Consider the following 12,698-nt stretch of genomic DNA (forward strand, 5'->3'; position numbering starts at 1 on the left):
ATCCCTATTTAGGTTTTAATTTGTATTTATTTTGCATACAAATAAAGAACAGGGTATCTGCGTGTAAACAAAAACATTGTATTCTAGCTTCATGCATTCTTTTTTTTAAACACTTTAATGTGGGTGAGTTTCGTAAAAAAAAAAAAAAAAGATAATAATAAATGAACAAAAAGCTGAAAAAAGACTATGAACTGGATTCAGAATGATAATCAAAACGTAGATGAAGTCGATCAACACCCCAAAGTTTTACTGTAATTATTACCTCTTCATCTGTCAACATTTTATTCCATAACATTGCAGTTTTGATGCTGTTTCATCTCATGATCGTGTTAGATTAAGTGTGCTAGTATCATAGACAGTAAAAGAAATGGACACAGCGACCCCATTGGAACTCAACTGAGACAAGTGAAGCCCATTTTTAGCTTTTTTTAGCACTTCCGTTTCTGACGCGCAGACTCAAACGAAGCTTGACGACGTCAGCAACCTGTCTGCCAGATGTGAATCTTCTAGTAGCTGTGCGTGCAAACTGCCATCGTTAATCTTGCAGAGACGGCGAGCTTGAGCGGGGAGTTCTTTGGCGTGAGTGAGCAGGAGTAAGTATTCTGATTAATTATTTTGTATAGTATTTTAAAATGTAACGCCAGTACGCCATATTAAGTTAATTGCCTGCGAGCTTCTCCTCCTGTCTGTACGGTAATGCGACAGAGAGACGAGTGGTTATGATGCAATCGTTAGCCTATTTTTTACAAAAACTGTTTATACGGGGCCATAATGTAACATAGAAGGTAATGGAGTCCTTTATACATTGCCGTGTATCTTTAGAAATAAATAATGGACAAACAGATTCTTTAAACGCCTCAGATGTAAAGTTATTCGCTGTCAAAGTGACGCCAAAATGAATGGGAGTCAATGGGAATGCTAACGCAAGTGAAGTTCTGCTAAAAGATGGCAGCCCCCACCCGACTTCAACTTCCGGTCGAGTTCCTTGCCGCTTGGATAGTATCTGCTGTTACTATTTTTTTCTTCACTTGTGTTTTTTTGTAAATTCTGTGCAGAAGATGTGTACTAGCGCCCTCTACTGCATAACAATGAAAACACAGATTCTAGGAGCACAAGTACAGCTCAAATATATTTAGTGTTATAAGAGACGTTTTTTTTATAATTTTTTTTCTTTTATTTGGTCACATAGTACAGGAGTACATAAAAAGTAAACTAAAAGCATACTTGCCTATTTGTAGTTTAAAAGAAGTACACTAATAGCACACTTGAATAAACTTCTTTTTTGTAAGGGATATTTGGGACATTCATACCATCAGATTCATCCACGAAGAACAGCGCAGACGACGCACAGCTCACGTAATGAACAAAACAATGTTCCTCCGCAAGTTTCTCGTAGTTTTATGCTTCAACCGCTACAGGACAAGAAGTCACATACTGTGTCTTTCATTTTTTTTTTTTTTTTTTAGTAGCTACTATTCTTTAAATATAAAACATTTTTTTAAATAGCCTATAAAAAATACTTTAAAAAGTCATTAAAGAGAAGCTGAGTTTCCCATAGAGTGTGGCAGGATTAATTGTTAATTCAGTGAATATCCCTTCCTGATGTTTTAGGCTCAGCTGCTGGAGTCTGAACGCTGAATGGTTTCTGCACACCTGGGAACAGGAACATACAGTAACTGCACTGAATCTGTGAGGCACCTTTCAGCCGTCGCCGCTCCACGCTCACCTTTCAATGATTTAATGCTGAGGGTTCATCCAAGGGTCACACAATAATTCTTGGAAATCAGCAAAGGCCAGCGGCAACATACCACAGGATAATAGAGAAATAATTCAGGGAAAACAAGATATTGTGGTAAATGTTGAGCCCTAAGAAAAGAGAGCTCTGTGTTTCATCTTTTTTACATTACCAAAGCCTGTGAGGTTATAGAAACAAACAGCAAAAGAAAAACAAACAGGAAAATAATTTGACAGTTTTGGCAGTGAGTGAGTGAGTGCAGAGAAAGGCATTAACAGCTGTTATACAGCCACAGACTTCTAATGGAGATGATAATGATCATGTACAGACTTACAAGAGAAAGCAGAGATATCTGCTATTAAACACATCTATGAGCCAAAGATTGCATTCAAGTGCATTTCCCTTTTTCCACAAAAGTGTGATACACTTGAGCCAATTGATCATATCCAAAAACTGACAAAAGTGTCTTTATTTATTTTTATAAATTTATTTTTTTATTTATTTTCAATAAACAAATACGATTAATTTAGTTAATTTTTTCTAAACAAATTAGATATGATATTTATTTTTGATATTCATAATTGTTTATGCTTTTTCAGTTTGAAATCTCCCAAAAGACATATACATTTTAAAGTATAGTAAATTTGTGCATTTTTGGTAAGACTGCACTAATATTTGCATCATCAATTATCATTGCTCTTGTAATATATATATATATATACAGGGCAACAGTCAAGTTTAAGGCAGATCTGAATTATGTAAGCTATGCAAGCATTAGTAAGTAATGCAGAAAATGCAAGTATAGTTCATTTTAGGTTTATTCATCGACCCATTGCACATGACTGGTCTCCGTCCGGATATTGCTAAAGAGACTGGATCTGTCAGAAAGCAGACCGCTGATGTGCACCACACAAGAGAAGACAGGCGAAGCCAAACACTGATGGATCTTGGCACAGACGAGACGGTTAACAGAGGTTTTCATGGCCCACGGACATCCATGACCGAATCGGTCAGAACGGTCATTTAGATGAAGCCAGCGAAATACAAAAAGTGGGAGGTTGGTGAGGGTCCAAGATCAACATGGCTTACGCTGTCTTTTAGTTTAGACGAGCATTCAATGCAGAAAACCCAATAATGAGAGCGAGCGAGCGTTCAGTGCAGAGGTTTACAGCAGGGGACCAGACACATCTGTCATTTTCAGACCAAACACTGGAAAGATTGAATAGTTTAGCAGCCATTTATTACTCTGAAGCGTTCTTGATCTGGGCGTTTGATTGTTTTTCCATTGTACATCATTTAAACATGAAAAGTGAATGAATGCAAATCAATATATCAGAGTTTTGCTCTTTTAGGATGCATAAAGTCACACATGCTTATCATTATACAACATATTTCTATGGCATGTTTAGCTCCGTTCAGGTGAAGTAATGGATGAAGTCTATACTCTGCATCTCAGCCTGTTTCTTCTCCTGTGAAGGTGTGCAGAAATGGATGTGGTGTTGTAAGATATAATCACAAACTGTTTTGCTTCATCATTTACTGAGGGGCAAACGTAAGAAGAAAATACAGCGCAGTGTGGAAGGAAACCCCTAACTGTGCTGAAGAGTGCAGCTGGAAGTATTTCACTGTGAGAAACCACACGGTTCAAACCCACAGAGGAACATGTGCATTTACACTGCATGAGTTAACACTAACGATAATTACACAGCATTTATTAATATTATGTGAGGTTATTTCCAACATTTTATAAATGATTAAAATCTAAAATGTAAAAGTTGTAACTGTGAACTAACATGATCATTTTAACTGAGGTTAATAAATGCTGCAAGAACAAAATGTTCATTATTTCATGTTAGTGTATTAATGTAATCAAATGATACCTTTACTTATTTTAAAGTGTTACCAGTTTTTTTCTTTAACAAGCCTTAATGTCCTCTACAGAGAAACTGTGTGTGTGTGTGTGTGTGTGTAAAGAACAAAAACAAGAAGTGCAGTAAATGTAAAACTGTTTGCGCAAACCAGTGTGTTTTTATTTACGAAAATATATTAAAATACTGTAATAAATATACCAGTTTGCAACATCATAGAAAAAGCACCACCAGCTAAAGTATCTGAAAGCAAAATATGTCACCAGAAGTGTTTTTCTTTGCTTTGCTTTAAGCTACATCTAAACTGAAATGTGTAAATAGTCCATTGCAATGATGGAGGAATAGAGTGAGTTTGGATGATGCTTCGCTTGTCTTCGGCTGCCAGCGTCATCAAGCATCTGTCTTCATCATCATCATCATCATCATCATCATCGCTTCAGCAGCGAGAAACAAGTGTCTGAGCACACACACACACACACACACACACACACACACGCGGACTTCAGCATCACAGCTAGCAGCACTCTTCCTCTTCAGCTCATGTTGATCGCGGGGGATAAAGTGTGAGTATGGCATCAGTTTATGCGGTGGCACGCGTTTTTCTTTATCTTAACATCGTCAGAGTTTACTTGGTTAACTCGTCAGAACTGAACGGAGATATTCCTGCAACACAGCATTCACTCCACAGTCCTGCCCGAGACATGATGACTGTTAATATGTACAGAGTGTATGATAAATACAGCAAGAAGCACCATCATCATCATCATCATCATCATCATCATCAGCAACAACAACAACAACAACAACAACAACACCAGAACATAAATACAGTCCGAAGCTTTAGAGGAGTCCCAGGTGAGAGAAACGATCTAAAGACCTTTAAAACGCTGAGACTGCTGTTAAAAAAAAACTATGTCAAATATAGAAATGTTTGTTCTGATAAAGCAGGATTTTGTGCTGCACTGTTGTTGTTTTTTATCTTCCAAAGTGATGCATTTTTGGTGTCTGAATTTTAATGACTGTAGTGATCATTTTAGTTATATTTGACAAAATGCATTATATTTAAATACAGTACTATATATATTAGGGGTGGTTAATCTGTCTGATTTCCCGATTCGATTCGATTACGATTATTGAAGTCCCGATTCGATTACAGTCGATTTTCGATTATTAACGATTCTCGATTAACGATTATTGATTTTCCATTTCACAACAGTAAGTAGTAAACAAACTGTGTAAATCATTACTAATAAATGGTAGAAACAAACCGAATGCATGTAGCGGTTGGGATTTTCAGTTTACCACATGCAGCAGGCACTCTGATTCCATGTATGGGGCACATATATATTATTCATATGACACACAAACACAAGTAGACAAGACCTTTTTAGTTCAAAATCTATGCCCCGTGTCACATCGCCTCTGCTTCTGCTATGAGCAGCGCGGCCAGATCTGCCTCGCGCACGCGCCGAGTGTGCACAGCTCGGACTACTGTCAGGGTCATTGCGACTCCCCACCTTGCCTCCTAACTGTCCTATGAATATTTCGACCTCGTCTAACATACCCAGAGGCGGTGCGGTCAGAAGACAAATATACATGTCTAGCGCGGAAAAAATCTCCCGCTTCGTCCCCGCAACACTAACACGCCTGCTAATTTCGCAATGAACACTCCGACCCCTGCAAACATTGTTCACACCTCTGACATTTGGCAAAGGACCATTTACATTGGGCAAAGGATTCACCGTTTGTGCTTGGTGTACTTTCACTTTCAATATCACCGTCATCTTCTGGATACAGATATTCCCCTTCAGAATCAGTGTCCGCGAATAGAAGTCCCAACACTTCATTGATGGTTTATTGAAGCTTTATTGATGCCATTAGATAATAATAAAAATAATAATGATAATAATAATAATCTAATGCCAATACTCGCTGACGTTGACAACATTGGTCAGATAAAATGGCTCACTCTCACACTAGCTCCGCTTTTTTTTCGCACTGATTCAATGCGCTCTCGAAGATTTTGTTAAGGAGCATTACGTTTTTTTGAGTCAGAGATTAAGTATTACATGTCTGCTATCTGGTGCAGGGGAGGTCGCGTGAAATTTGACACCCTATTTGACAAAATCGGCCGTTTTATTCAGTGCCGCATCTTGTCGAGTAAACTCGACCATGGCGCCAAGAGGGTTAGAGCTCCTGCCATGAAAACCAAAATAAATCCACACGCTTGCTTTGAGCCCAGATGGAGCTGGGTGGTTCGGTTGGTTGCTCGCTCCTGGTTTTTCCATTTTACACACCTGTTCTGGCTGCTTGCTAACTGGAACTGGGCGCGTTCGTGACGTTCAACTCCCGGTATAATTTTTTTTACAAAATAAAATAATGCAAAAAAAAAAAAAAAAATCGATTTTTGAAAATTTAATAATCGATTCATACTCGTCCATAACATACTCGCGATTAATCAATAATCGATTTTTTTCACCACCCCTAATATATATATATATATATATATATATATATATATATATATATATATATATATATATATATATAATATAATTCTGTTTTATGCATTCATTATGTGAGTTAATTATAATATTTCAATTATAGACTTAAAAAAAAAGATGACTTTTAATCCAGCATTACATATTCTATAATGCTATAATTGCATCTGGATTAAAAGTCAATTATATATGGTAAGCATGGGTGAATGCATGCACAGAAAGTATTTTCCCATTATTTTAGAGTTTCCACTGGAAGTGCACTATTAAAACACTGAGAGGGTATTAGAAACAGAAAAAAGAAAGAAAGAGTCGCTCACTAAACACTACCATATGTCCAGAAACTGATTCGGGAGCCATGTTTATCTTTTTATTAAACTGCCTCGTAAACCACAGAATGTGGTGGGATATTAAATCTAGAATGTGTAAAATGTGTTGTTTATGAGGATGTTGTCTGGAAACTTTACTGGTCAATCACATGCATGCATGAGCGTAAAACCAACGCTACAGTGACGAGCAGCAATTTCCGTGTTTTAATATCGTATTTCAGAGATCTCCCAGCACAAGGTCGTGTTCCACTTCAACCTGACCTCTATCCCCGATTCAGAGGTGATACTGATGTCAACTCTACACTTTCTTGACCAACAAGCTGGTCAGCGGTCTTGGGCCTGCCGGCGTTCCCGAGGAGCCGCATGCCGTCTCCAGCTCCTTCGGTCCTCCACCATCACACATCTCATCATGAAGGGAACATCGCCAAACGCTGCGGTCCCCTCGCAGCTGAGCAACATCACGCTGTCTCCTAACAGAAAGGGGCTTTGGCAGATTACAGACGTATCATCAGCTGTCAAACAAGCCCAAGTGAACGGCCAGCTCTCCATTACTGTTGAGTTTGAGCATCAGAGACGTCAGGAGCGCTGGTCTCCTCACAGCCTGCCGTTCATTCTTGTATACGCCGATGACGTTGCAATAACGGAGCCCAACAGTGTTGCTGTGAGTCTACAGAGATACAGTCCATCCCCTGTGCATGAGGACACCAGGACCAGAGCACCTCCATCTTCATTCAACTCTAGAATCAGAAGGGAACTAGATCACCTGCAGAGCAACTATCTACCTGACATCCCATATAATGATCTCAAGAGCAGGGAGATATGGGACGGCGTCGCCTTTGAAAAAAAGCCCAAATCCTTGTCCAAAGCTCAGGAAAATCACGGAGGAGTGAGAGGGTCGAGGGAGCTCAGCTTTGACGAGAAGACCATGAAGAAAGCCAGACGCCAGCAGTGGAGTGAGCCTCGAGTGTGTTCACGCCGTTACCTGCGGGTGGACTTCGCAGACATCGGATGGAGCGAATGGATATTGGCACCGAAGGCATTTGATGCTTACTACTGCGCAGGAACATGCGGATTCCCCATCCCGAAGGTCAGTGTGTTGTAGATCAACTCTGGAGGACTAAAACTTAGAGAGCATTGCCGTCTTTCCTCGGTGGAAATAATTTATTTCATGCATTAAGACTAAATGTGTCCTACAGCACAGAAGCAGTCACCAGTATCTCAGGGATATCTGGAGAAATACACAACAATACACTGTATGAGTCACAATTATACATCTCTCTTTTATACCAAAAACCATTAGGATATTAAGTAAAGATCATGTTCCATGAAGATATTTTGTACATCTCCTACCATAAATATATCAATTTTCTCAATATTTAGATGTTTTTGCTCCCTCAGATTCCAGATTTTCAAATAGTTGTATCTCAGATAAATATTGATCTATCCTAACAAACCACACATCACTGGAGTGATGATTTATTCAGCTTTCAGAGTCACATATGAAAAGATGATCAGTTCATGTGACAATACAGTTATCTGTCACGACACATTAAAGAGACGCGGAACAATCACCAAATTTGAATGATATGAGCTGGTTTCATTCCAGAAGTAACCTGCTCGGTCTCGTCTGGCAGTGTGTTGTCAGTTTCCTCTTTGCTCCGAGATGTATTTATTATTGCATGAGAACATGATGTGAAGTGTGAGACAGAGCAACAGTAACTAAGGAGGACAGGGTTTTGCGATGGGTCATTTAACACTTAAAATGACTTTTCACTATAATCAATAAATGATTATGCACGTATGAGAGAGTATTTGGACATTTAACTCGTGTAATTACACTGAATACAGTCAATACATTTTCTGTAAATGCAAATAAGCTAACCCTTCTGAAAATGAAGTATGGTTTTATTGTAGTAAAAGTGTAGTAACCATGTTTTTTTTGTGGCAATATGATTACTATTTTTATTGCCATATACCATGGTTCGTTTTCGTAAGGGAATTCGCTATCAAGCTAATCATAAATCTGAATGCAATGCTAATATGTAAGCTAACTGAAACATGATATAGTTCAGATGACATATATCATAAGGTGATTGCAATCAGGCCTTAAAGAGAGTGTTATTACAGAAGTTAGAGAAGTTATTCAGCCAATGGGATTTTCATCTAAAAATGCAAGATGCAATGCTCAGGAATGCCTTTTTTTTTAATGCTGCACAGAGCGCCTCCTCCAATGTGTAGCAATCAAATAAAACAGTTGCCATGCCAACTTGCAATGCTTGCCCCGCCTCCATTGTCTTCTGATTGGTCCACTGTTCTGGAACTGACATTGATGAGTGGTGTTGCCTGTAAAAGTTGAAATAATTTTAACTTGACACAGTGTCTTAAAAATATTGAAAGACAAATAAAGACAGAGGAACAATATCGTTTTCTTTTCCAGCTGATGAATTTCCAGCCAATCAGAATCCACCAGACATTTATAGTGGCAGATGACAAACTGCAGCAGAACCTTATTGTGCGTCGTCACTGATGTGATTATTGTTAAAGTTCTCGTTATAGTGATCGTTCCTGCTGTCAATGGGTCCTAGGCTGATACACAGGGCAAGATTTTGAGCAATGTTGTGAGGTTAATGTTACTGTCAATGGGTGCCAAGTCAAAAGTGCTCAAAAAGTTGCCCTGTGTATCATCGGTCGCCGTGATTTTACAAAGTAAGACATGTTCCTGGATCAACATTATTGTCCAAAAATATAGACTTAACCCAATCCCTACCCATAATGTATTCCTAAAATCAGTGGGAAATGATAGCTGATATACGAGGGTGTAGAAGCACCTAACTCTGATTTTAAGTCTAAAACAGATATTTCCTGAAAAGTTATATCTCTCTTCTGATTGGTTGATTGGAAGGTTGATCAAGGAACATGTTGTACTTGGTGAAATCGCTAGCCGTGTATCATCAGCCTTAAAGAGATAGTACACACAGAAATTAATTACTCACCCTCATGTCGTTCCAAACCCGTCGTTCATCTTCGGAACACACATTAATATATTTTTGTTGAAATCAGAGAGCTTGAGACCTTTTTCATTTTTGGCTGAACTGTCCCTTCAAGAAAGGCATTCAGTCATCATAGCACTGTCTTGTTAACAGGCAACCGTTTTTCTCCAACATTGAAATGCAGGTTGTCAGTCCGTCCAATCACGCCACTATCCAGAGTATCGTGAGAGCCGTAGGGATCGTCCCTGGAGTCCCCGAGCCGTGCTGCGTCCCGGATCAGATGAGCTCTCTGACTGTGCTCTTCCTGGACTCCAGCAGGAACATGGTCCTGAAGATCTATCCCAGCATGTCTGTGGAGACCTGTGCCTGTCGATGAACCAGCTAACGGACATAAATATTCACACCCTGCAGATCACAACACACTCAGCTGAAGTCGATGGGACGAATCCCTGCGAATAAGACCTGAACACCTCAAATTATACAGGATTTCCCTTCGCACACAAACATTGTATCATCTTTCCAGTCTTTCTTATTGAATGAATTGTATATAAACCTTATTGTAACATGTAGTCAGCAGAACTGTTTTCATTTTGATAAAGCATTTCTGTAAATAAATCCCGTAACACTTTTCATTAAGCTATCATTTGTTAACATTAGTTAATGCATTGGGCATCATGAACTATGAGCAATATATTTTGTTAATAAAAATACAGTTTGTTCGTGTTAGCTCATTAATGTAAACAGATGACTTTTAAAGATTAAAACTTATTAATGGTCAATGTAGAAATGAACCAAGATGAATAAATTGTTACTTAATGTTAACTAAAGTAGTTAACTAATGTTAACAAATGAAACAGTTTTGTAAAGTTTCAAAACTTCAACCTAGGAATTCAACACCTGGGATCTTGAATGGAAAGAAACTTTTTGGTAATTTGTGAGAATATGAAGGAAACTCAGCATAATGCTGCCATCTAGTGCTTCGTGATCTGACATTCATATCAAAGTTTCTCCTTCGAGGACAGACCTTTTAGATTAGAAGAGATACATTGATTAGCCATGTCTATAGAAAAGGAGTTAAGTGATAGATTAGTACGTTTTAAAATAAATAACAACCCAGAGGTTATGATTTCTGATACTTTATCAAAGCAATTACATGTCGATTGTAATTATTTATTTTCCAAACTGTATTGTTTACAACTTTTTATGCAAACAATTTTTGTTTTTTTTCTGTAATCCTGGAGGACTTTTTGTGAATAAAGGTTTAATGAGTTGTATTAGGAATGAACAGTAGATTATTTACAACATCAGAGCAAAGTTCAATTTAGACCCATTAACCCTTGCACAACCAGATCCCAGCTTTTGAATTTTAGTGGGAGCTTGACTGAATAAATGAGGGAAGCACTGGAATCTAAAATGTTAATATTTATCACATCCGAGGATGATTAGCTGAAGCATCTTAAATACACACACAAGCACATGATGGAGTTGCTTTAGTAAGAACAGCCTGAAGTATGACCCTGTGAATAAGGCATTGGTTTTCAGAAGTGTGTGTTTACAGAACCCTCTTTAACTACAAGCTTCGTCGTACACGGTAAGTGCATAGCTTACGGTCTCTGAGACAGAGGCATTCGATTCTGGGAACACGAGGAGTCGGGACTGTATCCAAAGCCAGATCATTGACTTTTTCCATACCAAAGATTATGTTTTTGATTCGTTTATTAATCTCTCTTTCATGTTCTTTATTCCATTAGACAGGGCAACAAATCCCAACACAGACTGCTGTTCAACGTTTCCATCCCAAATCATGAAGAGATCACATCAGTCCAGCTGAGGCTGTTCACTCTCTGGGAAGTAATGTAACTCATCACATTTGATTACTTTTCTAAATTTCTAATTAATGTTTTCAACTGTTGAATATATTAAAACCTTTAACGCATTATTAAAATGTTCTTCAAGATAAAAAAAAAAAAAGGGTTACTTTAAGAACTGATCACTGAGAGACTCTTTGGGGGAACCAAAAGTGGTTATTCCATGGCATCATGTAAAAATAATAATAAATAAATAAATAAAAACCTTTTGACCTTTTATTTTAAAAAATGTATAGAGTACCTTTTGTGGAATGGAAAGGCTCCGTGGATGTTAAAGAGTTTTTTGGAACCACAAATGACTATAAAGACCCTTTAAAAGGTTTTGGTTAAAGTCAGATTCCCTTGCGTGATTAAAATGTTTTTGTGTTTTCATTTAGTTTATGCAGACTAAGGGTGCAGCGGTGTTTCTAGGATTGACAGCATCTGGGACATAGACCAAAACATCATGGGCGATATTCTTTCCTAAGGATTTTTGTTTTACATGTTTACGTTGATGCAGAAACAGATAGATGTCAATGGTTGGCCAAGAGTGTGTTGTACATACTATGAGGAACCTCAAGAGGGCGATAGAGTCACGGCCCCAAATGCTTGTGCCATGAAATTGGGATTGGGCCTAAATCTAGTTTAAATCTTGAAATACATCCCACTATTTCCAGACCAAAACATTAAGGTTGAAGACATTGGTCCCTAAAACACATCCCCTAGTGACTCCCATGAACGAAACTTTTTTTTTTTTTTCATTTATTTATTTTTTCTCTCAAAAAGAAATGTGTATATAATCCGTTGTTTTTGCTTATGTATTTCTAGCATGTATATTTACATACACAATATTTAATTTTACAATGGTTATTTAATTAATTTGTAAATCGTTTCAAAATGTATCACAGCCATTTTAGTTTGGGCTCCTTAACGTCATTTTACAGTTATCCAAAAATATGGATAACATCCTCAAAAAAAAAGACATTTATGTATTTTAGGAAAAACAAAAAGCTTATAACAATCATATAGATTTTTTTTCTCTTTTTTCAACAAAAGGCATCTTGAATCTGAATTTACTCAGTTGCTTCACTTTCATAATCTAAACATTCAACATTGTTCATCATTTTCCACATAAACTATGCTTAACGAGTAATCCAACAACTATGCAGCATTCTGAGCAGTTGTATCGACTGATAGTTAGATCATTGTAAAAAATGAATAGACACTCAAAGGACTAATTGTTAGAGGGTTGGACTCCCAATCGAAGGGTTGTGGGTTCTAGTCTCGGGCCGGACGGAATTGTGGGTTGGGGGAGTGCATGTAAAAATCTAAAATATCTTAAACTGAGGTCTTACAGGTTTGGTACAACATGAGAGTGAGTTATTAATGACATCATTTTGATTTTTGGGTGAACTTACCCTTCAACTCAGA

General features: G+C 37.8%; 1 protein-coding gene across 1 annotated transcript; it reads left to right on the plus strand.

Moving 5' to 3' along the window:
- The first annotated feature begins 4,085 nt into the window (after positions 1 to 4,085).
- Positions 4,086 to 10,703, plus strand: LOC127968900 (growth/differentiation factor 10-like). Its single transcript, XM_052570314.1, has 3 exons — positions 4,086 to 4,458; positions 6,652 to 7,517; positions 9,605 to 10,703. Exons 1-3 carry the CDS (start codon positions 4,173 to 4,175, stop codon positions 9,794 to 9,796), a joined length of 1,344 nt encoding a protein of 447 aa, XP_052426274.1. The 5' UTR covers positions 4,086 to 4,172; the 3' UTR covers positions 9,797 to 10,703.
- The last annotated feature ends 1,995 nt before the right edge of the window (positions 10,704 to 12,698 follow it).

Source organism: Carassius gibelio, chromosome B12, assembly GCF_023724105.1.
Source record: "Carassius gibelio isolate Cgi1373 ecotype wild population from Czech Republic chromosome B12, carGib1.2-hapl.c, whole genome shotgun sequence".
Taxonomy (NCBI): Eukaryota; Metazoa; Chordata; class Actinopteri; order Cypriniformes; family Cyprinidae; genus Carassius; species Carassius gibelio.

Excerpts from the sequence above, each read along its gene's own strand:
- LOC127968900 (XM_052570314.1), top strand. The coding sequence starts at position 4,173 with ATGGCATCAGTTTATGCGGTGGCACGCGTTTTTCTTTATCTTAACATC. Across the intron at positions 4,459-6,651 it reads AAGCTTTAGAGGAGTCCCAG|AGATCTCCCAGCACAAGGTC; the intron begins GTGAGAGAAACG and ends ATCGTATTTCAG. Across the intron at positions 7,518-9,604 it reads GCGGATTCCCCATCCCGAAG|GTTGTCAGTCCGTCCAATCA; the intron begins GTCAGTGTGTTG and ends ATTGAAATGCAG.